Source organism: Barbatula barbatula (genome assembly GCF_947034865.1).
Source record: "Barbatula barbatula genome assembly, chromosome: 15".
Classification (NCBI taxonomy): Eukaryota; Metazoa; Chordata; class Actinopteri; order Cypriniformes; family Nemacheilidae; genus Barbatula; species Barbatula barbatula.
In genome coordinates, this window is record NC_136778.1 from 2,193,853 (window position 1) to 2,219,910 (window position 26,058).

Genomic DNA, 26,058 nt, shown 5'->3' on the forward strand with positions numbered 1-26,058 from the left:
TTCATTTGCAAGGTATTTATGGAATAGTGGTTACACACGTTTGGGGTGGAAGGTTAGGATTTGATTTATTCTCTGATGTTTTGATCCAGTGTTAAATCATTTTCAACAGCAATGTTTTTTCTCAGAATTTTTTTTGGTGGAAGTTGATTTTAGTAAAACCATTGGCTCGTCATCCAATAAAAGATTATTACTAAAGTAGCATGAGTGTGTGTTAATGATCAGAGTTTTACTGTCATATATATTATCTATATGACCACTAAGGCATTAAGAAGATTATTAATATAAATGAATCAAAGTATAAAATAATGTCGAATTACTCATTACAATAAAGAATGCATTCATGTTTAAGTTTCAATAAACTCTGATAAAGCTCAAATAAAAATTATTATAGCGTTTAAACGAACATCATTTTTTGAATAAAGGTACATTTTGCAAAGTGATTGTTAAAATGACAGACGGCTAAAGAAGCGCATCCCGTATCGACTTCACGTGCGCAGATTGATCAAAGCGTGACATCGAACTATCGCGAGAGCGACTAGACAGCTTAGCTTTCGGCTAGCCATTCGTGATACTTCGAGGTCATACTGCCATCGGTCACCGCAACACCGCATGAAGCCGAACCCGCCTGTAATAACCCGGACGAGCTTTAAGAATTTAGTTCCGCAGGTCACGTGAACAGCAGTTTGCATCAGCGGTTTTTAACATTATTAAAGATGCCCGGAGGAGATAAAGAGACGGATCTGTCCGAGCGCATTGAAGCGTTTCTGGCGGAGCTAAAGCGATGCGGCACGGGATCTCTCCGGGGCTCCGCGGAAACCGCCAGAGAAACGACCGCTTTACTCCGCAGAATCACCGCGCAGGCCCGCTGGAGCAGCGCCGGTAAGTTAGAACCATAACACGGGGAACCCATAGAGATCAGAAGCCAGAACCATGATCTAGAAATCAGAGACCAAAACCATTCTTCTGTAAAAACTATAGATCAGACTGAGATCAGACAGTCGTTCTAGACATCTGAGATCAGAAGCCAGAACCATGATCTAGAAATCAGAGACCAAAACCATTCTTCTGTAAAAATTAGAGATCAGACTGAGATCAGACAGCCGTTCTAGACATCTGAGATCAGAAGCCAGAACCATGATCTAGACATCAGAGACCAAAACCATTCTGCTGTAAAAACTAGAGATCAGACTGAGATCAGACAGCCGTTCTAGACATCTGAGATCAGAAGCCAGAACCATGATCTAGACATCAGAGACCAAAACCATTCTGCTGTAAAAACTATAGATCAGACTGAGATCAGACAGCCGTTCTAGACATCTGAGATCAGAAGCAGGCAGAACCATGATATAGAGATCAGAGACCAAAACCATTCTGCTGTAAAAACTATAGATCAGACTGAGATCAGACAGTCGTTCTAGATATCTGAGATCAGAAGCCAGAACCATGATATAGAGATCAGAGACCAAAACCATTCTGCTGTAAAAACTAGAGATCAGACTGAGATCAGACAGCCGTTCTAGACATCTGAGATCAGAAGCAGCCAGAACCATGATATAGAGATCAGAGACCAAAACCATTCTGCTGTAAAAACTATAGATCAGACTGAGATCAGACAGCCGTTCTAGATATCTGAGATCAGAAGCAGGCAGAACCATGATCTAGACATCAGAGACCAAAACCATTCTGCTGTAAAAACTAGAGATCAGACTGAGATCAGACAGCCGTTCTAGATATCTGAGATCAGAAGCAGCCAGAACCATGATATAGAGATCAGAGACCAAAACCATTCTGCTGTAAAAACTATAGATCAGACTGAGATCAGACAGCCGTTCTAGACATCTGAGATCAGAAGCAGGCAGAACCATGATATAGAGATCAGAGACCAAAACCATTCTTCTGTAAAAATTAGAGATCAGACTGAGATCAGACAGCCGTTCTAGACATCTGAGATCAGAAGCCAGAACCATGATCTAGACATCAGAGACCAAAACCATTCTGCTGTAAAAACTAGAGATCAGACTGAGATCAGACAGCCGTTCTAGACATCTGAGATCAGAAGCCAGAACCATGATCTAGACATCAGAGACCAAAACCATTCTGCTGTAAAAACTATAGATCAGACTGAGATCAGACAGCCGTTCTAGACATCTGAGATCAGAAGCAGGCAGAACCATGATATAGAGATCAGAGACCAAAACCATTCTGCTGTAAAAACTATAGATCAGACTGAGATCAGACAGTCGTTCTAGATATCTGAGATCAGAAGCCAGAACCATGATATAGAGATCAGAGACCAAAACCATTCTGCTGTAAAAACTAGAGATCAGACTGAGATCAGACAGCCGTTCTAGACATCTGAGATCAGAAGCAGCCAGAACCATGATATAGAGATCAGAGACCAAAACCATTCTGCTGTAAAAACTAGAGATCAGACTGAGATCAGACAGTCGTTCTAGATATCTGAGATCAGAAGCAGCCAGAACCATGATATAGAGATCAGAGACCAAAACCATTCTGCTGTAAAAACTAGAGATCAGACTGAGATCAGACAGCCGTTCTAGACATCTGAGATCAGAAGCCAGAACCATGATATAGAGATCAGAGACCAAAACCATTCTGCTGTAAAAATTAGAGATCAGACTGAGATCAGACAGCCGTTCTAGACATCTGAGATCAGAAGCAGCCAGAACCATGATATAGAGATCAGAGACCAAAACCATTCTGCTGTAAAAACTAGAGATCAGACTGAGATCAGACAGCCGTTCTAGATATCTGAGATCAGAAGCCAGAACCATGATCTAGACATCAGAGACCAAAACCATTCTGCTGTAAAAACTAGAGATCAGACTGAGATCAGACAGCCGTTCTAGACATCTGAGATCAGAAGCCTGGTGATGTTCTAGGCTTGACAAACTAGAACCAAAATGCCAACTGTTGATCTCTCAAATCAGAACCTTATTTTTCATATTTTAATCTGCTGTAACAGCCACAAGTAACCACAACATTACAGCCGTAGACACTAGAGATCATCCTTCTGATGTTCTTAAAGCTTGAGATGAGAACCCACATTACATCCATCAATCCATGTGCATATGAATGTAGAGAGAACACGGTTCTTCTGACTGTTGAAGATCGTGGCGGTTCTTGTGTCATTTTCCAGGTGAGCTGATGGAGATCATACGGAAAGAGGGCAGACGTATGACAGCAGCGCAGCCATCAGAAACCACCGTCGGGAACATGGTGCGCAGGGTGCTGAAAATAATCCGTGAAGAATATGCGAGGTGAGTCTCTTGCACATGGTCTGCGTCAACCTTTCTTAATGCATTGAACTACATGACAGATCGTCTCAACCCTGTCCTGGAGAACTGCACATGTTGGATGGCTCCCTTATCAGATACATCCCAATTCAGATCTTGGAATCTCCACTGATGATGAGTTAAATCGGGGGTGTTAGATGAGCGATACACCCAAAATGTCCCTTGTGATGACAGATGAGATTAAATGAACAATCTTGCCGTTCTCAGGTCGAGAGGCAGCAGTGAAGAGACGGATCAGCAGGAGTCGTTGCACAAGCTACTGACGTCTGGAGGATCCAGCGAGGACAATTTTGGACAACACTTTGCCCATCTCAAAGCCAATGTCATCGAAGCCATCAATGAACTGCTGACAGAACTGGGTGAGAACCCTGACGCACAGCTTGTTTTCAGAAGAGTAATGAAGTGTGTGTTGTGATTCGTGTGTGTGGCTTTTTGTTTCTTTAGAGGGAACCACAGACAACATCTCCATGCAGGCTCTGGAACACATCCACTCGAATGAAGTCATCATGACAATCGGACGCTCCAGAACAGTGGAGGCTTTCCTCAAAGACGCAGCACGAAAGCGCAAATTTCACGTTATTGTTGCAGAATGCGCGCCGTTCTGTCAGGTCAGTGCTTTTTTATTGTAATGTATTTGACTGAAAACCTCTTGATGAATAGACAGCTTTGAGTTACAAAGACATGTTTTAGATGTTAAAATAATGTTTCATTATTGTTAGGAAGAGCTTGAACATATTTCAAGTGTTATGCGGTTAGTCTTTTAACCTTTGATAAACTCATCCTAAGATGCATTGGTCTCCTGTTGTCCATCAGGGACACGAAATGGCCACGAGTCTTTCCGAAGAGAACATCGAGACGACAGTCATACCAGATGCTGCCATCTTTGCTGTGATGTCACGAGTTAATAAGGTAAAATTAAGAAACAAGGTAGATTATCTAGAATCACATGGGGGGAAAAAAAGGATACTTTCATGTTTTTTTCTTGGTCTAGTGTGAGATCTATGCTCACATTTAGCTTCTGAATTCTTGAAGTCTGGTAAATAATTGATTTATTTACTATGTATGCGTGTGTGTTCAGGTCATCATTGGCACACAGACGGTTCTGGCTAACGGAGGTCTGCGGGCTGTTAACGGCACACACACTTTGGCTCTAGCTGCCAGACATCATTCAACCCCTCTTATCGTGTGTGCACCCATGTTCAAACTCTCGCCGCAGGTATCTGACACACTTCCCAATCATACTTGAATGCTTTAGTAACACAAAGTCAGTGTAGATAAACCATTTCATCGTATTATTATACAACACTCAATTTAAAAAGCTTGTTTCTGTGTTATCGTGGATAACCGGGATGTTGTGCAGATGTCATTTTTGCAAAAAAACCTGTCTCAGATACTTTGCTTCAGGTTTAAGCGTCAAACTTCTGTTTTTAGTTTCCTAATGAGGAGGACACATTCCATAAATTTGTTTCGCCGCATGAAGTTCTGCCTTTCACAGAAGGTAACATCACTACTGTAATTCTGATTTCATTTTTTTATATAAAAGCAAATGACATAAAGAACACGTTTAGATTTGTTATACCATCACAATATAATTTGACATGAAATGACTCTTCTGTTTGCAGGTGAGATCTTATCTAAAGTCAATGCTCACTGTCCAGTATTTGACTACGTGCCTCCAGAACTAATCACATTGTTCATTTCCAACATCGGCGGAAACGCTCCGTCATACATTTACCGTCTGATGAGTGAACTTTACCACCCTGAAGATCACGAACAATAAAAAAAATCTCATGCTTGTTACGTTTGGCTTTGTTTGACTTTAAGCATGATGCAGTAAATATTTTGAAGATTGATTGAATTTTATTGAAATTGTATTAACTATTTATAAAGTATAGACAACTCTGTTGCATTAAACAGCACCAGTACCAAACAGAGACATTCTGAAACAGCTCACAGAAAGCTACAGTTTATAAAACGTTTTGTTTTAAAATTTCATCAGAAAAAAAGAAACTTAATAGCACAAAATAAATTCTGGCTCATGAAAAGGTCACAGGAAAGAAGATCTGTGTGAGCGTAGAAACATGCTGTCGCTCAGTTCTGAACATTCACGGATGCTGTGTTCACAATGTTGATATGTCTCAGCTGTGAGTAAAGAGAAAAGAAACGGTTGCTGTCAACTGAAACGTACTCCTTACATTACAGAACATACATTCTACTGTATGAGTTTGTGGTACCTGCTCTGTGTTTTGGTCCATTTTAGAGCACTTCGGGGCGGCACAGCAACGGTTGGATGGTAGAATGTGCAGTCAGGACGCTTACACCACGTTGAAAATCTACACGGCTACAACAAGAGAATGTATGAATTTGTCATGAAACTAGATATGACATGTATGCGAAATCAGCAAAAAATGACTGCATACTAAATATAATACACTTAAATCAGTTCGGGAAAATTAAATTGTGTTCAAACTCACTTTAGGGTGATAGAAAGGACAGTCCGTGTTTTTACACTCAGGGAAGAAGCGACACGTGTTTTTTGGTGCTGGAGCTGCAGGGTTAGAGGTCAAACCATAATGTCATCATTCAAACAGACACTTTTAAAGTCGGCACGAATCGGAAGTAGCGATTGTCTTTTTTTTCCGTATCGTGACATACACAAGTGAAACCACATCTGAAATGAGGAAAATAATTTAGGGCGATTCCTTGTGACCAGAAGTGAAGTGGTCGTTTCGAGAGGGGGAGGAGGTTAATGTTTTTGATTTAAGATTACAAGTGCAAATTAAGATAAAAATATAATGTGCACAGATAAATAATTTATAATAAATACTTAACCACTGTGTAAAACTTTTTAATTTCATGCCAACTTTAATACTTTCCTACGGAAGCTGCTAGGTGTCACACCGCAACAACGGAAGAAAAGACTTGCCAAACTTATCACGATGCTTTCTGAATTTGCTTGTTTTTTCTATTTGCAACACATGCACTGCAAGTTCTTGCAACACAAACAAATATAGAAACGCACTGCAAGCGGCACAGACGTCCCAGACAGTCAGGTGCATCTGTTTTTGAGGTCCCCGGAAACACTTCCGTTGTTGTCTGTGCCGCGTGCGTTTCTGTATTTGTTTGTGTCGCGAGTATTTGTAGCGAATGTCTTGCCAAACTAATGAACTATTTTCATGTGTATTCTTCCGTTGAAGCGCTGTGACACCTAGCGGCTTCTGTACTTTCCTGTGTATTTCTCTTTCATAAAACACACACCTGCTCTTGTGGGGTTGTTGTGAGGTCGTCGGCTCACGTGTGTGAACGGACAATCTGTTTTGGTGCACTTTGCGTCGAATTTACAGTTTGGGTGAATGAACAAACATTTATCTCCAAATTTACAGTTGGGGAACATTCTGCAAGAGAAGAGACAAAACAACCATAACATGTTTTTAGGGATATGCAATAATAGTTTTCTTGTGTTATGAATGGCTGGTTAAACTTTAAAGAAAGGTTTTTTGTTAACATTGGATAATACAATGAAATCACACGAAGAACCACAACAACAATAAAAACGTTATATGCATTTATTAAAAGTAACAATATAATAAGTTATGCTGTAAAACTTGTTTTTCATTGTGAACTGAATCTTATTCAAGTGTCAGAATAATTTAATAATAAACAACTAGTGTTGTTTAACAACGAGGTGTATATGTTGTGTGCGTTTCTCACTTGCACGGTGTGTTGGGGTGATGGAACAAACACTCGTCTCCACTCTTGCATGTGGGCCAGAACTTGCAGCGTTCTAGAAGTTTCTGTCGTTTAGTCTGATCTTGACCTACATCCATGTCTTCCTCTTTATCCATCTCTCCATCTGCACAGAAGCGAGAGAGAGAGAGCGAGAGAATGAAGGCGAGAAGACACAGATTTCTTTTTTGTGAGATTTCCGTCACACATGACTCGTCTTTAATTGGACACATATATTCCTCTTACTGTCAGCATTCACAAGGTCAGTGCCAAGTCTGAGGTGGACAGCAGGTTTAGGTCTGTCATTTTCTAGAAGCTCAGAGGTCACGTTAAACTCATCCTCAGGCTCCATCTCCTGGTCTGTACGACTGGCTAACGGACTGGGAACTCCATCCAAAGTCACAATGAACTTTGGACTCGCTCCACCTGCAACCTCCGTTCTCTCTCTGCATGAAGATGAATCTTAGATTAGGAGGTTGAGAATTCAACTGAATGTTAATATGGATGACTTACATACCTGGCCTGCACCATTCGAGAAGTGATGGGCGGGTCTTCGCTCTGACTGACGGTGCCAAGCCGGCTTCTGATTGGAGGTCTTTGATCGACCTCAGGCTTTCTCACGATGAACGAACGAGTGTCAAGGGCTTTGAGTCTCGCCGCCTCTAAAACCTGCAAGTCTGAGTAAAAAACAAAATAGACAAATCTATAGTCTTAAATCGAACTTGGCCTGAGATTAAAGGTGGACCAAACTTTGTGTTTCAAGTTTTGACTACATGAGTACACTTTTTAAACAAAGAAACTTTAAAGATGGGGTAACACACAGTAACGGCCAATCTCATATTAATCTTGGCTAGCTATACAGTAGTATTGCATTATTTGCATCTTCAAAGAGTATTTAGTTTGATCAAAATAATAAGAGAGATACAGCTGTACGAGAAAAAAACCAAATCCAGCATTATATCCACCGTTTATGTAACATTTCTCACCGAAATGCAGTGATGCAAACAAACACAGCTAAACATCCTTCAACCGAGCAAAACGGTATTGATGGGCGCACTCTCTCACGCTAGCGTGTGGTCTTTCGCTTTTCCGGGATAATAGTCAATAAATGGAATAGGATAAGTCAGACTTATAAAAAAACTTTCCGAAACAAGTTGCCGGGGGAGTGTATCGAGCACAGAAATACTACGTCATACGTCAGAATGCTTGATAACCAATCTTTATAAACAAGGTAAAATCACTCACCGTTCTCATCACGCTGCTGTCTGCTTCCCTGCTCTGGAATCTCCAGCTGCAGACAAGATGATAAAGCTCTGGAGTGTGCTGCAAAATACGGATAAAAAGAGAGGAAGAAACATATAACATTATTATTAGTGTTTTGCTCATTTTTCCAAATTAGCAAAAATGAGCCTCAAAACCTCAGCGTTTGAAAAGAGGTTTGATATTACATTTCTAAGCATTGAGTCACAGTCAGGGACCTAAACATTAGAGCTTTGAATTTGGCACCTGTGTTGTCATACAACGTGTCCTGAGGTGTGAGAGCCTGCAAGTGCTCCTGGACCAATCGAACGGCTGCATTATTGATCTCGTCGTTGGCTGAACGTGTCCGTGGCGCAACTGGAACTGTCTGACGCTGGGAAACTGAAATAACACAGACAGATCAACTTCAGATCAACTTAAATGTGAATTTAGAGCTGATCACAATAATTGGAATTCTAATTTGTCATATTAAATGTCTATTGGGAAACCTGTATATGCGGTGGTCCTATGGATGGAATCCTGAGCTTCCGAGATGGCTTTTAGGAGGAGGTTTTTGTTGGCTTGTTTGGCTGGTGGAAGCGAAGGCCTGTAAAGGAACACAAACTTCTGTCAGTATTACTCAAACCTCATAGAGATTTTACATTTAAGGTCCAGTGTGTATAACGTAGCAGCATTTAGTGGTGAGCTTGCGAATTGCAACCAACAGCTCACTCCACCCCTCCCGTTGGGCAGCTGTAGAAACAACATGGTGGATTCCCGTGGTGTATGTAGAAATAGATTATGTAAGGTCTTTATACGCCTCTAAAGACATATGTCATTATGTATATTATATTGCATTTCTGTCAATAGAACCTCCAAAAAGTTACACATTGGACCTTTAATGCCATAAAACCCTTAGTTTCCAGAAGGACGCACTTGCGCTCTGGTTTAGCAGGCAGCGACACTTTGCTGGAAAGACCGTAGTCCTCCTCATCTTCATCCTCCTCCAGATCTTCACTCTCCTGCCCGCGGTCGTAACCTCTGTGGACCCGAACCACTGAACTGGCCATGGGGGCCTTCCGTTTCCGAGACATCTCCTGCCACGAGAAGAACATGGAGCTTTAGATGCATCACGGAACAGAAATACATATTTGTGATCTTTCACATCACATTGAACATGTTTCATATATTTAAATTAAATCCTGTAGCTTAACTGGCAGAGCGTTAAGTTAGCACTAGCAGTAAGGGTCTTTGGATAAAACAATCGAAAAGTTGTTATTTACAAACCGTCTCTGCCGTTTTTCTCAAATCCTATCCGCAAAAGTATTTGCAAGTTCAGCACTTGAGAAAATGTGCAAATAACAAAACTTTCAACCTGTTCATCATACAAAGCTGCCGTGTAAATCCAGAAACTTCTCAGATATAGTGCAACTACTTCTGTAATTCAAAATTGCTGTTTTTGTTCCACCTGAGAAGTCTAATAAGTTTAATACAAACTGTGTGTGAGAAAATAATGACAGAATTTCCAACATGTTTTGCTTATATCGGTACAAATCTTCTCACTCTCATCGTCACTTACCCTGCTGCTCTCCCCTGAGCTCCTGTAACCCCTCCCATGGCTGGAACTTGACCTTTCCTGCCCTCTCGTGACATCCAAGGACCTGTACGCCTCGTACTGGCCAGAGGATGCCACCGCCGGCCTCGAACGCTCTGCAGCAGAGCGGCTGTATAACCCCCGTGTGTTACTGGAGCTCAGGCCCTGCTCGAAGGGGTCATCTGTGATGAGGTCATCATCCAGGTCAGGTTTGATGTCAATCACAGCTTCAGCTGACGCTTCAATCAGAGGTTTGACGGCGGATGTGAGTCTAGATGGTCTTTCAGAAGACCCTGTCCTGTGACACAAGATAAAACGAACAACGGTTTGAACACATGAAGAGCAAAAGTGTAGGTTCAAAACAAAAATAAATGATTTACCTGCCACGGTGCTCAAGGGCGGAGCTAGACACCCACCCCTCTACCTTATCGGAGCGGGAGCTGGACACGGCGAGGGTGAGAGGCTCCTCCACTATTCTGACGTTTACCGTCGGGACACTCAACTCAGTGTGAGGAACAGGTGGGCATGATGTGGGCTCTGCTACAAAAATAAAAGAAAATATATTCAAGTGAAAAAACGGTGAGTATGGTAAGCGTAAACAAAGTCAGTGGCAAGAAGCATACCGACTGCAACTGATCTCAGCTTCTCCAGAACACCATGTAACCTACAAAAAAAGGAAGGTGACATACAATTTTTATATTTCTCTTTGTTGGCATTTGGCTACAGAGCTCAAGTTTCAATTCCATTTAAATTTTTAGTCTTAAAGTTATAACAATCAAATGTGCACGCACAGCTCTTAGGTACAAATATGTTGAAGCTTGTTTTAAAGTTGACCAGTATAAAATTATGCCAAATATTGCATAAAATGGAATAAAAGGCATTACCACAAATCCTCTGTGAAATTTTATTTGATGTTTGCTTTTCTTAAGGACATCAAAAACTGAAACCATGTATAAAAGAAAACGGTCACCTACCATACAGTGAACGTAATGGTGTTGTTGCCTAGAAACAAGGACAGGTCCTCCGCCATCTGCTCCGTGCTCTTCTTATTGGCCACCATGACCATGATGTAATCTGGAAGCTCCTCATCTGACAGAAACACACAGTAAACATCAGCAACATACATACACACTTTCATTAAGTTACCACCAGTCACTAAAGTTTGAAACTGATCCAACATCACATTTCAAAACTACAAGTTAATAAATCTAATGTAATGTTTTCACCATTTCTAAATGCAGCTGTAAATGTTCAAACCTTAAATATAAAACACAGTAGCTCAAAACTAAATCACACCCCATTGAATGAACCAGAACGTCACAGTTTTGTGTTTAATTTGAAGTGATGTGAAATCTTACCAACATATGCTCCCAGCTCTTGCAACTTCGCTTTGATAGCAGCCTTGAAAACAGGAAATGACATCATTACGGCAAAAGATGAATAAATGAAAAACTCAACCGACACAGAAACTAACTACCATAAAAATCCTTAACAAAATGAGCCGAAGAGCTTTAGAAGGCAATACCATGGTACCCCGCACATACTATGGTATTGAGTGATTACCCCGTTCTCATACTTGTGAAATCTTTCAAGATAAACTTTCTGTTTGTAAAGATCGCACAAATACACAATGTACACAATACACACTAACAGCGAAGAAAACACTTCAAACATACTCAAAAGTCATTTAATCAAAGAAATACACGCATTATACACGACAAAAACAACCAATCGGCGCCAAGCACACTTTTAGAGCAGACATACAGCTAACCTTTAGCTAAGGCTGCACGCTTAACACTTTTGCAAATGTTAAGTATTATAATGGTTTTACCCGTATTTTCTTGCTAATTTCAGTTCCGATCTCCATAATTATCAGACTCGACGCGTTCCTCGACAGAGGAGTTTAGTTAAAGAAATAAAACATTGAAGCAAGAAGAAAGACGGAAGTTAAACGGTCAGTAGGCCTCGCGTGGAGCGTATCTGTTTACAAAGCGCATGCGCAGCAGCGCAGCCCTGAACGGGTAACGAGCGAAACCAATAAATCGTAATAATAACGACAATCGTATCGCGTTTACTCGTTAAAAGTAAATGATTCGTAATATTAATATTTGTTTCATATTTAAAATATAGTAAAAAAAACTACTAAATCTTCCAAAGGCGACAAAAAATAAAAGCCGCGTCACTCCTCCAGTCCAGCAGGGGGCGGCAATGAAAACGCGCACGCACGCACGCACGCACTTACATACACACACGTTAACGTCTGTCATCAGCTGTCAAACGGCGTGAGTTTGAAGCTCTCCGTATGTTTAGTGTCCCTTTGAGTAAATAAGAATAAGAAAACGCTCGGAAACTCTTATATCTGTGAACGATGAATATAACGTCCTACGTGAAAGTGAAAGCGAGTCAGTTCAACGCTTGAAGAGGGCTCATGTGCTGATAGCGGATCATTCAGGTGGATTTTACAGGCGGTGAATGATGAGCTGGTTCGGCAGAAACGCAGCGATCGGTCTCGGAGTCGGTCTGACGGTCAGTACCGGTCTGATCGCGTTATTAATAATTAAAGAGACTCTGAGAAGGAGAACCCGCCGCCTGCTACTCCAGGACACCAGCTCCGGGCTGCAGAATGACACGGGTATGAATCAAGTACAATACAAATGCTAATGGTTTCCATTATGAAACATCTACCATTAAAATCTATTCTATTGGTTTCTGTTTACCACGTGATATGCCAACACCAGGACCACATCAAACTGACATGTTGCTTTTTCTGTGCTTGTGTGTTCAGTTGATACAGCGGCCCTGTCTGCAGCGGTGAGGGGTTTGTCCCCTGAGCAGCACGTGGAGCTGAGGAACACTCTGGATGATGTGATGAAGAGTGTGTGCAGTCTGCGGAATGAGATCGCTGAGCTGCGCGAGGGTCTGAGGGACATCACCACCACCATAGCTGAAGATGTTAAGTGAGTGAACACACAGTTGCATTGTCCGGTTTACTTTACAGAGTCTAAATCTGACTGTCTGTGATATCTCACCTGAGCCTCTTTACTATCTCATTTGAATGTCTCTTCCCAGGAGGACTGTGGCGGAGAGTCAGAGATCTAGGCGGCGACGTGCCCTTCTGCCAAGGGAGCGTTCTGAATCCATGAGCTCCAGCTCCATTTATTTCACCGCCAGCGCGGGACCGGACAGTCTATATGGCGACAGTGAGGTTGGGTATGTCTGCTGTTTAACCAGCCCGTCTGCGTGTCAGGATTCTGTTTCCAAGTCAGCAGTGATGATTTCATTCACACAGATACTCCACGGCCTATTCCAACGCTGAGTCCGACTACACGGACAGAGAGACGGATAAAGACGGTGAGGACGAGAGGGACTCGGACGAGGAGGAGAGCTGTGCCACAGTGCTCACGCTGAGACAGGAAGATGATGAAGACATCGGGTTGACGGTGGACTCTTTGTTGGAAGGTTCCAGCGCTGAACTCGCCCTCCTCCTCGCCCAAACTGATCTGCTGCATGCAGGGGATTCTGGGGATAAAGCAGAGGGCTTTCAGCTGCTGACGGAAAACAGGCCGCTGGTGAGTACCAACACAGGATATAGGACCAGATATGAAACGATGTTGATGCTAATGTCTGGAGTGCAGGTGGATGATGTTTAGCGTTAGCGGAAGAGATGTGGGTGTAATTTATTTATTTCACAATTCTTTTGGCAAAATATTTTTTTTTAAATATGATTTTTCACATATTCCTAAACAGCCATTGACTGAGTATCTGTTACATCTGAGTTTTAAATCTTTAAAAACATCTTTAAAATCAACAAGCACTCCTTTATTTATTGATATATTTTTACAGTGGACTGATAGGACCACACCTAATATGAATGTTTAACAAGCGAGTTCGTTCTTTCAGTCATATCAGCTATGATATAAATAGTTTATGTGTGTTCTTGTCGTCAGTACGGCGATGACGTGGAGTTTGTGTGGCGATTGGCTCGTGCCTACAAAGACATGTGTGAAACATCGGACACCAGAGAAGAACAGAGAAACTACGCTGAACAAGGTGAGACTGACCTCGGAAGTGATGACTTCGAAATCCGAAAGTGCACATCTCGGGGTGCATTACGTATACGTTCTCATTGTCAAGTAAACTTTTATATACATCCCCTGCTGAGTTCACAGGGAGCAGTGAACACTACAAAGATGACCATGGATTATGATTTACTGTAATTTACACCTTCTTCTACCCTGAAGGTCATTATGAGGTCGAGGCGGCGCTGAACAGGGACGGACTGAGTGCTGAATGTCACAAATGGTATAAAAATAAAACACACGTGTGCACACTCTCTTCATCTCTTCCGTGTGATATGATTTGGAGATAATTGTGCACTCTCGCTCGCTTTCTCTTGTTACATCTCTCTCAGGTTTGCCATCCTGGCACATGTGTCTTCACAGCATGAGAGCATTCATGGAAAAGTAAAAAGCAGTTTTGTACTGAAGGTGAGGCAGTTCAAACACAATGAAGATAAACACCAAATTATCTTTCAATCATTCTTTCGATTTTATGTTAATGATCGTGTTCATTTCTGAATGACAGGAGCATTTGGACCGAGCCCTAGCTCTTCATGATGATGATCCCATATGTTTCTACCTGCTTGGTCGCTGGTGTTTGGAGGTCAGTTTCGCTAATAGCTCCTCTTTTATTATTGCTCATAACTATCATTTATATAAACTCAGAATTTTATTGCTGTGTATAAAATGCAGACACCGTCTTATACGTGTGCTGTGTGTTTGTAGATCAGTTCTCTGAGTTGGTTGGAGAGGAAAACCGCTGCTACCCTTTATAAAACTCCCCCCACAACCTCAGTGAATGACGCTTTGGAGAACTTCCTTAAGGTATCGATACGTTTATCATTTTTAAGAACAAAACCATAATGTTTGTATCTTTACTGTTAAAGATTTAACGTGTTTGGTTCGATATCCAGGCGGAAGAGTTAAATCCAGGCTCCTCCAGAACAGTGAGGCTTTACATTGCCAAGGTAACTGTCGAAATAATGCTTCACGTGTCCCGTGGCTCACTAGTAAAATACAGAATTTGGTGGGTTATTGCTTGAGAATTGTTTGTTTTGCAGTGTCATAAGGCGCTTGGAAACATCTCCGAAGCCAGAAACTGGGTCCAGTTAGCACTCAGCACATCAACCGAAACAAATGAGGTGAATCACATTTTGTGTTCTCTGTAGAGGATCATCAGTATTCACGATTCCTTGTTGTGAGATGTGATTCAGTTTTTGACCTTGTTTCAATGATTGTTTTGTTTCTTTAGGATGCTGGAAACATTGCTTTACAGGAGGAGCTAAAGGCTTTGATTATTTGATAATGAGGGTGGGGTCTATAGCTGTCCTCAAATCATTATGTTTCACCTGGCAATTGCTCGATTTTAATATTGTGTTTGTTTTAAGCTGTAATGACTGTTTGCAGAAGATGTGCACTGTTCATTTATATTTTCCATTCAGCAAACTATATTAGTATTGACGACAAAATTCTACTAGTATTATATGTGAAAATGTTATAAGTAACATCTGTCTTGCACAAACATTCCTATTTTTTTAATATTTAAACATGCTTGTGTAACAATTCACACAACTGCCTTTGATTTATATGCGGTGATATGAAGTGAAGCCCTAAAATATGACAATAAAATCATACAAATATCTCTGAATTGCTTGTTTTTTTAATGATATTTTAATGTTCCACCGCTCTTTTTAATGAAATATATATGTAAAGTAAATAAATGTTTATTTAATAAAGAGTTCAACAGTTAAAATACTTCAATTCAGTGTAGTTTATGTACAAGAATATCAGCCATTCAAAACAAATACAACAAAAAAAAATACACCACAGCGGACCTCAAATAATTACACTGGCTCAAATGACTTCGCTCTGTAAAACTACAGAAATAAATGAAAACCCCATCACACAATGCTGTTAATATTGTGATATATTATAGAAGCCACTCTTCTGTACGGTGCCAGTTTCAGGCGAACTTGCACCTTTCATTCCGTTTTCAAAACCTTATAACATTCCAGCCCAACAATGTGTATCTGAGAAACCATCAGGTCACATAAACATTCCTTTTCCTGGTTTCACTCAGAAATAAAGGTTTCTCTGACCAGAATTATTTCTCAGTCTTTGGCATCACCCACTCCATCTGGATTGATGGCGAACATGGCTTCAGCCTCGGGCAAACACGGAGAGTCATATATCTTACAGATCCGCGTCTCACCTCGACCCTTCCGCAGATACAATCTACAAGACAAACACCAGGATAGATGATCATCAAGCTTTTAACAAGTTTATCAAAGACAGCAAAGCTGAGTTTTACCGAGTAGTTGATGCGTGTGCCAGAATATTTCCACCAATCGGCTTCTTAGGATCGGCAGAAAACATGGCCGCTCCGTCCACCTGCGCCACCACCTGGTTACTGATGACGACAGCCACACCAAACTACCAACAAGAGAAATATCTCCATAAGCTCCTCTCAACACATATAACACATTACCTTCAAGTGATTTTAACTTTACAGTTACTGATCTGCGATCAGTGAGCTTTAATAGATTTTTATAATAGTTGAGTAGTCCCTACAATGTCCAGAAGAACTACAGACAGTCATTGATGTTTAAGCAGACAACAACAGATAATATAAAGAAACAAGAGTGTAACATTTTATATCAAGGCTGCGATCTCTTGCGTTTACCTCATCAGCGAGACGGAGAAGCATGCGCAGAAATCTCCCCAGATGCCCCTGACGGGCTGACAGTTCTCCTCGCCCAGAATAATCTGTTCTGTAAAGTGCTGTGGCGCTGTCTACTATTAGCAGAGCGTATCTGGAGGGAATATTCATATCATTATTATATGGAATAATAAATATACTACTCTGTGTATTTAAGAAAAGACAAGATTGATTGTAGAGCACATTGTTATGGGTCAAAGATCACAAATAGGATGCATTCCAGGTAAAATAATAATGCAAATAAATACATAAAGTAGAAATAAAAGAACAAAGAAACTGGAGCCTTTGCGTGTTACCTGGACTCAGTCATCATGGCAGAAGCCTGGTACAGCAGCTGTGTTTGATGATCTGTGTTGAAGGCTCTAGCATACGCTACATTATCCAGCACGTCGCTACCCACCAACCCATACCTGAACCACCAAACAGAAACATTTCATACACCAAGCAAAGAGACACCGAGGAGTGTTTATGAAGCTGATCTGACCTCTCAGCCACAGCCAGGAGTCTCTCTGGACGAAACGTTCCTTCTGTGTCGATGTACATGGCTTTTCCCTCCCCGCCGCCCTGATCGATGGGCAACTGAAAACACAAACATGAGAAACGTTCAATTCTCTTTAGCTGGATATTTGGGAAAATGTTTTAACCTATAGTTACAACCTATGGTTGTGGTTATAAAACGTTTCAAGAACTGCAAATAACTTTGGTCGGGATTACTATCCTAGGCTGTTGAACTGCACCTCAATATATATTAAACTCCAAACGTTTTTTTAAATATTTAATTTATTTGAAATGCTCTGCCAGAGTTCCACACAACGACGATTCACAGTTAAAGAAACATTCAGTATTTCAGTAATCGGTATAAAATGACAAACGGACAATAAAAGTTGTGCGTAATGTTACCTGGCAGGTGACGGCCAATGTGTGGCACAGCTGTGTCTTTCCTGTACGGAACTCTCCAAACATCTCAGTGATGGATCCCGTCTCAATTCCTCCTGGAGAAAACAGATAGAAGAGTTTTCATCTCTGTGTGGGAGACTGATGTGCCTTCAGCTCCTGCTTATAGTCACCGACTGACGTACCCTGCAGGAGTTTATCTAGTTCTTTGGATCCAGTGGAGATCTGGATTATTTCAGCTCTGCGCTGATGGAACTCTGTCGCTGTCGTGAATCCCATGGGAACCATTTTAGCAGCCTCTGTCTGTTTAATTAAAAACAAGACGCATAAATATTTATTTCCTGGGAAGTGTTAATTGTATACGGATTTATATAGAAACCAAACAGAAGTGTTTAGTAAGCATATATGGATATCCTTGGTAACACCACAAACTTTAAGATACAAAAAATACATGAAAAGGTTCAATACTAGGGATCAAAGTTTAGTGTTTAGATTTGACCGAGATCTCACCAGGATCTTGTCGGCTTTGGCTTCACTGATTCCCTTGATGTTCAGCAGTTCTTTCTTGGGTGCGTACGCCACGGCCTCAACAGTGTGAAAGCCGGCGTCTTCAAGCTTTTTGATGTCACTGCTACCGATGCCACATTGCTGCGGGATGACATGAAAACACATCATCATTAAATACAGACTGAGATTACAGTATGTGGATGTGTGTTTCGACACTCATACCTCCAGACGGGCGACGGGCTGTGGCCCAAAGCTTTCCTCCTCCTCAACCTCTCCTTCCACCTCCGCCCGGGACGCATTTCTCATAGCCATATTTACTTCTAACAAACAAAAAAACACATTCATATGCAAATATATACTGTAAATATACAAATTCTCGTGTGCTTTCCATAACTTTTGTTTATCTAGGCCCAGAGTTTGTTCTTTTTATTCATATGCTTATATGTTTTCCTGGTATTTCCAGGTTTGACATAATAACACACAAAGCACCAAAAAAGTATCGTAGTATCAAGTCATAATGAACAACGTTGCAGTGATCAAACGAACTAAAATATTAAACAACAATAAATTCTGTGGCAGCTCAAGACAGTCAATGTAGTGTATTACGAAATAAACACTGTGCTAATCTGTTACAAACATAACATACAATCGGTTACACACAACGTACAAATATATAACTGCACAAAAAGATCATGTTAAACTTATACGATTGAATTAAAACAATCTCGATTATTGTTATTGTTTCTGTCTCTCACCCGCTCAGCTGCTCGCAGGCTTCTTAACTTTCCCGCGTGCCACCGTCAGGACGCGTCACCGACGTAATGACGGCATCACGCTACTGACGTAGCCACTTAAGTATTCCGCAGATACTTTTTTTTGTTTATTGTTTTTCTTACCTAGCTTCAGTTGATCCTGTCAAACTGTACGAAACAAGGAAATGATTTATTTAAAAAAAGTATATATAATAGATGTCATGTTATGCATTGATGTTAGCCTATAATAAAAAATTATCATTTTAAACTTCTGTTGCATTGTGTAATGTTTTGTATTAAATAAAGATCTCTTTAAAACGTTTTAAATATACTTTTTATTGTATTAATATTAGCATTAACAAAGACGCCAGGGGAAAAGTTCAATTAAAACAAGAATTCAAAAATAATGCAAATATTTAAGATGAACCACATGAATGTGAAACAACATCATTCATAAAAACAAAGCTTCCTTTAACTGAACGACATTAGTAACAATATGCATTTGTCGTATGGTAAAAACAATTATGGTTATAACTTTTTTATAAACCCTATTCATCTGAATAAAATGGCATGCCGTTGTCATTTATAATGTCAAATTTTCATTGTGGCAAGTCCAGTGTCTGTTGTATTTTAATTAAATAAAAATCAAAGCTATATAGAGATAAACTGTAAATGCATTTTTTCATTTCATTTCAATTTCTAAATGTCAGCACTATAAAAGATTTTGCCCAACTCTGTTAAATAGCACTGATTACAGATCATTCTTATAGAAACAGATACATGCAATACAGAGAAAAGTTAAAAAATAATGTGACAAATATGTGCCAATGCTTTTGTGGGTGTCTGTAGTTCAGTTATCATATGGGTTTTCTGAAGTGGTGTCCTCAGATGTCTTGCTGCCTTCTGAAGATGTGGCATCTCCAAAGAGGCTGCTCGATTTAATGTAGTATATGAATAAGAAGAATCCTACAGAAAAAACAAGTCTCATCAGCTTTTCAAACCTTGTGTAAAAACACATTATAAACGCCAAACCAAGCTTCTTTGTAAAATAAACAGCTCATTATACTTAAATGAACATACGCTACTGAAACCCTCTCACCTTGAAAGGAGTTCAGGATGGTAAATATGTAGTACGAGGGCACCCGCAGAACTCCGTAACTGAAGAAACTGAAACTCCAGGTGAGTCCCAGCATACAGCAGAGACCCATGACGGTGGTTACGTCAGAGGTGCTGGTCTTCGAGCGTCTTATCTTCTCCATCTTGTTCCATCTTTTCTGCCTCAGCATGTAGATCCATCGCAGGATCACAATGAAGGTGCTGAACGTGAAGATGAAGACGAAGCAGTAATAACCAATGTTCACCCCATAATGCACAGAAGAGTCTATGATCCAGCACCTGTGGGGACAACAGGAGAATTATTTTAATGTTTTACTCTCCTTATGTGATGTAAATTGTAGCGCGACAATGAGTGACACTTACATTGTTCCATTGTTGCTTGTATCAGTCTGTATGGTCTTCACACCGTATTTGCCCAGGAAATAAATGACAGTCACGACAAGAGCAGGAGGAACTTGAAAACACAAAAGAAAGAACGAGTCTTGATCAGCAGAGATTTAAGTTTTGTTGAAAAAATCCTCTGTTATTTCAATCCATGGTTGAGTCAAATATGAAGAAATCCAAACATTAGGGGAAAATTATAAATGATGACAGAAGTTTTATTTTTGGATGAACTATCCCTTTAACCAAAAATATTGAATGAGCAAAACTGATAACTGTCCTAGCGAACTCTGTCTATTGTGAAACATCAATCCTCCCCCTCCTTCAGCATTGCATACACAGAGAATTTTGAAACCAAACTCACCCCATCCAACAACCCTGATCTTGGTGATGTAATGGTCGATGGTGACTGTGGGTTTGGCCATTTGGAGGCAGAGGTGAAAAGCTTCCACAGCAAACCATGTGAAGCTGGCCAGCATGCAGTAGTGCATTAATCCGGCCATGACCCGACAGGCGATGATCTGATTCATGCGAGCAACATACTCGTTGGACAGGAAGGTCAGATTCAGCAGGAACAGTGCCACAAAGAGATTTATTAACACGTGGACCGAATTACTGGCCTTCGCTTTCCTGAAATGTACAATCCTTAAGATGTTAACTCTCTTAATCGCTTTTGAATTCAGATTTACACTTGAATAGCTTATACAAAATGTGAATCCTCTATTACTGTAAAAATAAACATATTAATCGATGTTGTTCCTTTTGTGTCTATTGGTGACAGGTGTCTCACCTTAACAGAAAGTGCATGAAGAGGCCGATGCCCAGGAAGAACATGGACAGGCCGCAGCCGATATAAGTGATGTAGGTGAGATTGACAAGGTCTTGGTTAGAAATGGTTGTATCTACAGGACTCTGTATGTATGAAACAGAATATTGCCAACGTTAGTTTTCATTCATTTGGTTGGGATTTGTAAGAGAAAAATTAGAAACCCTGCATCACCAGAAGACGCAAAGTTCCCGACAACATATTGATCTGAGAATGACAGAATGAAGATTGAATCGCAGAACCTACCATGAGCACAGCGAAGAAAGTCAAGTGATAACACAAACATGTTATCTGATCCTTATCATAAGTCGTGTTACATCCATCAGTGATCCAAGTAGGCTTGCTTCCTGATAAGATGATACAGGTTATTTTTAGAGATTCATGAAGAATAATACATAAAACCTTATTAACCCCACAATGATACGTATGAACAACGTAAAAAAGAAGAGCATCACAGACCATTTCCATTCCATGAGGCACAGACTGGACGTGCTTTATTCTGCTGAGAAAAATCAGTTGCATTTCAGTAAATCGTGTAGCAGCGTATTGTTGTAATTTTCTAGATATCAGAAAACCCCTTTTTCATACATGGCATTTAGCAGACACCTTTATCCAGAGCAGTTGACAGTGCATTTAAGCTACACATTTGATGTACAGTATATGTGTGTGAGTACCTCTTTATATACGAAGCTTAACTGGATGCCCTCAGACAGATTAGAAATGTCTGTACCCATTTCGATTGCATAAACAGCATTATTCAAAACCTCACTGTTGTTCTCATCCTTGAAGGAAAGTACAAATTAAAGATAGTTAGGGATAGTTTGAAATGTATAAGTACAACATCCATACAAAGAAAACATAAATGGAACACTTTCAGAGTCGGGCATTACAGAAATTCAATCCTTAGACATTACTTTATACCTTTGTCATGTTGGGAAATCGAAATAAACCCAGAAGAACGTTTCCTTTTGTTTGATTGAATGCTTTCTCAGCAGCTTCTTTTGGAACAATGAAAGCACCGGGGAAGTCTTTTATTACATCCATGTCGTTTAAAATCTGCAAACATTGTCATCATTGGGATATGATGCATTGGCATTTTTTTATTAACCCTATTCATCTGAATAAAATAGCATGCCATTGTCATTTATAATGTTAAATTATAAAGCACAATAAAACGCTCTGACATGGCAAGCAAATAAAAAAAAGAGTCCTTTTTCAATCCACTTACAGTGACACCGTTTTCAAGAGAGTGTATAAAGGCAACTGTGGTGATTGCTTGCTTGTCTGTAATTTTCTTCACAACCCCTTGAACCGGACCCATGGACACAGATGCTTCAGTCAAATTCCCCATTAGAGGAATGAGGCTGGACAGGTTGTTCATGGTGTCACTGTACAAGAAACAAGAATTATTTCACATGGGATGAATGAGCTACATGTTTTTTCCCATTTCTGAATAAAAATGATCAAACCAATAAAATGATAATTGAAGTATGGGAATTATGTACTGCCCATTAAATGCTTAAGAAATCTTTTCAGCTCTGCTCAACCCATGTAAAAGTCAAACTGAGTTTTCTCAATTTAACTGCATAACAAAACTTATATTTTTAGATTCCCTTAATTTTCTATTGACAAAAATGTAATTTTTGAAATCATTTTTTTAAGTTTACTTAACTGCGCTTTAATAAAATTGAGTTTTTTTTACTTACTAATTTCAATTTGTTTGATTCAAATTAATAAAGTTATAACGCAGACTACAAAGAGAAAATGATTATAGGTCAACCATTGAACACACTTGATTCTTTACACATAAATACACAAAGAAAAAGAATGTATAGAAAAGGATCAACATTCACCAAACTTGACATTTCAAGTTCATAAGGAATATTATTTGATTTCAAGCACCTTCGTGCCCACTTGGATTTCCCTGCAGTACAATCAATACAACCACTTTTAAAACTCCCCAAATAAAACAACTGCATGTAAGAGATTGTACTTACGCTGCCTTCCCAGCATCTACTTTTGTTCCTTTAAATTCGTGTGAAATATTTGAAATACTTGGCATAGATTGCACAGGACTTCCACACTTATAACAAATAGCGGTACCAGTCTCATTAATCCCAATAATGTTTGTATCATTTTGGGCTGCATTAAGACAAACACACACGCACAAAAGTAAAAATCAATTAAAATGATACGGGTAAGATTGTGGTTAGGTAATATGTTTAATCTGAAGACTTGTTAATATCACTCTTACTGATGCAGTTAATTTCTTTGTATTTTGCCGTCTGACATGTCTCCTGTGGTTTCAGGCAGGTTATATTAGGCTCTAACATACACAACACAACATATTACAACAAATCACAAAATATTAAGAACGCTGAAAGACATCAGAGCTTAAAATGTGCCTTTTTTTAGTGAAATGTTCTTTTAGTTCACAGAAATGATAACATTGTCCACACTCATAAAATCACCATTTCTTTAAATAAACATAAGACAAAAAGAGATATATTTTTACAGAAAGTACATTTTAAGTATGTTTTGAGGTTAAATTATTTTATTGCTTCTATTTGCATTTATGACGCATGTGAAAATAACAGAAAAGATGCTCTGTAATTTTTCAGAACTCAACGTCTGCAAAGAAAACAAGTTCATATTCACTTTTAAGCACATGGCCACAATACAGAAATGCTGATTAAATTAATATTTGGAATGGTCTCTTAATTTCCCCCCGGCTGTATAATAATCTTTTTGTTAATATTAGTTAATACAAATAGAATTGTGGATGCAAAATCATCCACAGTTATTTGTTGAAACATTAACAGTTGTTCTTTCTGTTTCAGCCTGCTTTGTTCAAGAATTAAAAGAAAATAATCAGATTTCAGTTGCCCAACATCTTAACTATCAATGTATTTATACAATTTGTAGAAAACAAAGTTCTACTCACTGTTCGGCTGGAGTAAGGATGTAATATTTGGGGCGTTCCAGTTACGCACTTTCATAAAGAGAACAATAGATAAAAATGACATATTAAAATCTGAAAATACCTGAAAACATTTTCAAAATGAATTAATGTCATAATTTTTCTATAGTTACTTTGTTTACTCAGTGTTGACGAAGACACACAGACAGATCAAATGATAACTCAACTTGAACAACTGTATTTAAATCTAACAAACAAAAAATGCACAAAGAAACAAGTATAAAAACGTATTCCTTACCAAGACAATTTGTACTAGTTTCGTTAAAAACTGCAAGAGGGACATTGATAACCATTAATATCCACACAAGCAACAGAGCCTGTTATGATTAACACGAATATAAAATCTCATTTCTTTACCCTCTTTAACCCATGACCTTCCTTTAATCAGACAGACAACATCAGGCTGATTCTTTCTGCTTACGCTCAGCTCGTACAGACTGGCATTTTTAGATAAAGACACACCAGGATCTGGAAAGCAGCGGGTTAAAAACATTACTCGACCCTCATCTTTCTGGGCATAAAATTATTTTAAAGTTCAACATTTGACTACTTCAGAAGAGCCCTCAGTCTCCAACCTGCTTTCCTGTTAACGATGCAAGGTCGTTGGTTCAATCCCAGGGGATGGCAGCTACCTAATAAATCTATAGGATAATGCAATGTAAGTCGCTTTGGATAAAAGCATCTTCCAAATGCCTAAATGTAAATGTAAACCCTCACCGCAAGTGCAATTTGTTTTAAGTGATGCATTTGGAAATGAACTAACAAACATTTCTTTCTTGCCAGCTGAAAGAAAAATCAACAATCATTTTAGGCTGATACAAAGCAAGATATTGTGCTATTGCAAGATTTGTGGTATCATTTTTTTACATAGGTTTGAACATTTCAAAAGATGATTAATAATAATAAAAAAATCAGTTAAAGTTCATTCACATCCCTCAGAATGAAAAATTATATTTCTATTGAGATAGTATTTTGCTTCCTTTAAGGACACATTCGGTTTCTTACAAAATAGTCATTTATACTGCTCTGATCTCATTTACCTTTTAGCAGTTGTCCCACAAAACCATCTGTACCCATAATGGTGATACTGTTGTGATTTCCATTCTTATCAGAAGAGTCACCATTTGATGAAGAAGTAAATATGTAAACGAAAAGCAAGGTAATCAGCTTCATCCCTCTTGAATCCATTTACTCAATAACATCTACACAACAGCACAGGAAACAGGTTAAACAGAAAGCACTGCGTTTAAAGAAGTCAGCCTACATGTAAGATATTGACCAACACCTGAAAAAAATTACAATTCAATATAATTTCAACACAAAAAACAACAAACTAATAATTCACTTTTCCTGGAGTGTTTAGGGATTATGACAGCGGATCTCGGATGGTTTCGCTTTAACAATCATAATCTGCTCATAATTCGTTTGCAGTTTTAATATGCATCTAATTCATGACCTTTAGACATTTGCAGTGTTGTTACCTGGTGAAGAGTCTGTCCAAATGCTGCGTATGTGTCATTTGGTCACTCACAAATGCTCCAGTATTTTGCATGTAGCATTTCCTCCCTGTTTCTGTGGTTTTCTCTTTCGTTAATCACATCTCGCATGCAAACCCGCTGTCCTGCAAACAGTTACACTGTCACTGAATAAACTGTCGCATTCTTAACTCTTCAACAGCAAAAACACAAAAACTGGGCAGGTCATATTAACATGTAAAGTTTGTATTAAGCAGTCATCAACCAAACAGAATCCGTAGAGTAAAGATTAAAGAATAAACATTATAAATTGACTCGAAGTTGTTACTAAAGGAAATATTTGTGTATTACATTATTCAGCTATAGTTTGCATGTTGGCTTTGAACACATCATATGCAACTAAAATGAGCTATAAATAAGAATGATCATTGTGAATTCTTAAACAAATCAGAGAAATATTGTATCGTCCTAAAC

At 39.4% G+C, this 26,058-nt stretch overlaps 5 protein-coding genes across 6 annotated transcripts; 2 read left to right on the forward strand and 3 right to left on the reverse strand.

The window, feature by feature from the left end:
• Window positions 1-487: 487 nt before the first annotated feature.
• On the forward strand, window positions 488-5,314 carry eif2b2 (eukaryotic translation initiation factor 2B, subunit 2 beta). The gene is made up of 8 exons (XM_079474146.1): window positions 488-879; window positions 3,161-3,281; window positions 3,525-3,676; window positions 3,762-3,925; window positions 4,131-4,226; window positions 4,396-4,533; window positions 4,749-4,815; window positions 4,940-5,314. Exons 1-8 carry the CDS (start codon window positions 714-716, stop codon window positions 5,095-5,097), a joined length of 1,062 nt encoding a protein of 353 aa, XP_079330272.1. The 5' UTR covers window positions 488-713; the 3' UTR covers window positions 5,098-5,314.
• On the reverse strand, window positions 4,854-11,858 carry zc3h14 (zinc finger CCCH-type containing 14). Its single transcript, XM_079474144.1, has 17 exons — window positions 11,708-11,858; window positions 11,235-11,277; window positions 10,851-10,965; window positions 10,500-10,540; window positions 10,257-10,416; window positions 9,862-10,174; window positions 9,219-9,379; window positions 8,792-8,889; window positions 8,550-8,684; window positions 8,289-8,366; window positions 7,561-7,720; window positions 7,290-7,489; window positions 7,029-7,170; window positions 6,576-6,712; window positions 5,792-5,865; window positions 5,552-5,658; window positions 4,854-5,459 (listed from the first exon to the last, which is right to left on the reverse strand). The coding sequence occupies exons 1-17, from the start codon at window positions 11,741-11,743 to the stop codon at window positions 5,456-5,458; spliced, it is 2,004 nt and encodes a 667-aa protein (XP_079330270.1). The 5' UTR covers window positions 11,744-11,858; the 3' UTR covers window positions 4,854-5,455.
• Window positions 11,837-15,693, forward strand: rmdn3 (regulator of microtubule dynamics 3). The gene is made up of 12 exons (XM_079474145.1): window positions 11,837-12,508; window positions 12,662-12,833; window positions 12,946-13,086; window positions 13,166-13,445; window positions 13,824-13,926; window positions 14,118-14,178; window positions 14,288-14,363; window positions 14,461-14,538; window positions 14,661-14,759; window positions 14,849-14,902; window positions 14,996-15,076; window positions 15,187-15,693. The coding sequence occupies exons 1-12, from the start codon at window positions 12,349-12,351 to the stop codon at window positions 15,235-15,237; spliced, it is 1,356 nt and encodes a 451-aa protein (XP_079330271.1). The 5' UTR covers window positions 11,837-12,348; the 3' UTR covers window positions 15,238-15,693.
• On the reverse strand, window positions 15,436-18,883 carry rad51 (RAD51 recombinase). Of its 2 annotated transcripts, none has more exons than XM_079474147.1 (10): window positions 18,810-18,883; window positions 18,277-18,374; window positions 18,058-18,195; window positions 17,733-17,850; window positions 17,554-17,645; window positions 17,138-17,232; window positions 16,950-17,063; window positions 16,618-16,747; window positions 16,246-16,367; window positions 15,436-16,169 (listed from the first exon to the last, which is right to left on the reverse strand). In XM_079474147.1, the coding sequence occupies exons 2-10, from the start codon at window positions 18,364-18,366 to the stop codon at window positions 16,046-16,048; spliced, it is 1,023 nt and encodes a 340-aa protein (XP_079330273.1). In that variant the 5' UTR covers window positions 18,367-18,374; window positions 18,810-18,883; the 3' UTR covers window positions 15,436-16,045. The 2 variants fall into 2 exon arrangements, with proteins under 2 accessions (XP_079330273.1, XP_079330274.1); XM_079474148.1 differs by lacking the exon at window positions 18,810-18,883 and adding an exon at window positions 18,722-18,807 and having other exon boundaries at window positions 15,491-16,169.
• Window positions 18,884-19,122: 239 nt separating this feature from the next.
• Window positions 19,123-25,753, reverse strand: adgrg11 (adhesion G protein-coupled receptor G11). The gene is made up of 19 exons (XM_079475533.1): window positions 25,591-25,753; window positions 25,150-25,311; window positions 24,827-24,892; window positions 24,685-24,750; window positions 24,467-24,577; window positions 24,348-24,377; window positions 24,074-24,121; window positions 23,384-23,455; window positions 23,127-23,271; window positions 22,358-22,517; window positions 22,051-22,185; window positions 21,804-21,911; window positions 21,589-21,631; window positions 21,376-21,476; window positions 21,094-21,215; window positions 20,668-20,933; window positions 20,286-20,376; window positions 19,906-20,201; window positions 19,123-19,772 (listed from the first exon to the last, which is right to left on the reverse strand). The coding sequence occupies exons 2-19, from the start codon at window positions 25,295-25,297 to the stop codon at window positions 19,657-19,659; spliced, it is 2,124 nt and encodes a 707-aa protein (XP_079331659.1). The 5' UTR covers window positions 25,298-25,311; window positions 25,591-25,753; the 3' UTR covers window positions 19,123-19,656.
• Window positions 25,754-26,058: the final 305 nt, after the last annotated feature.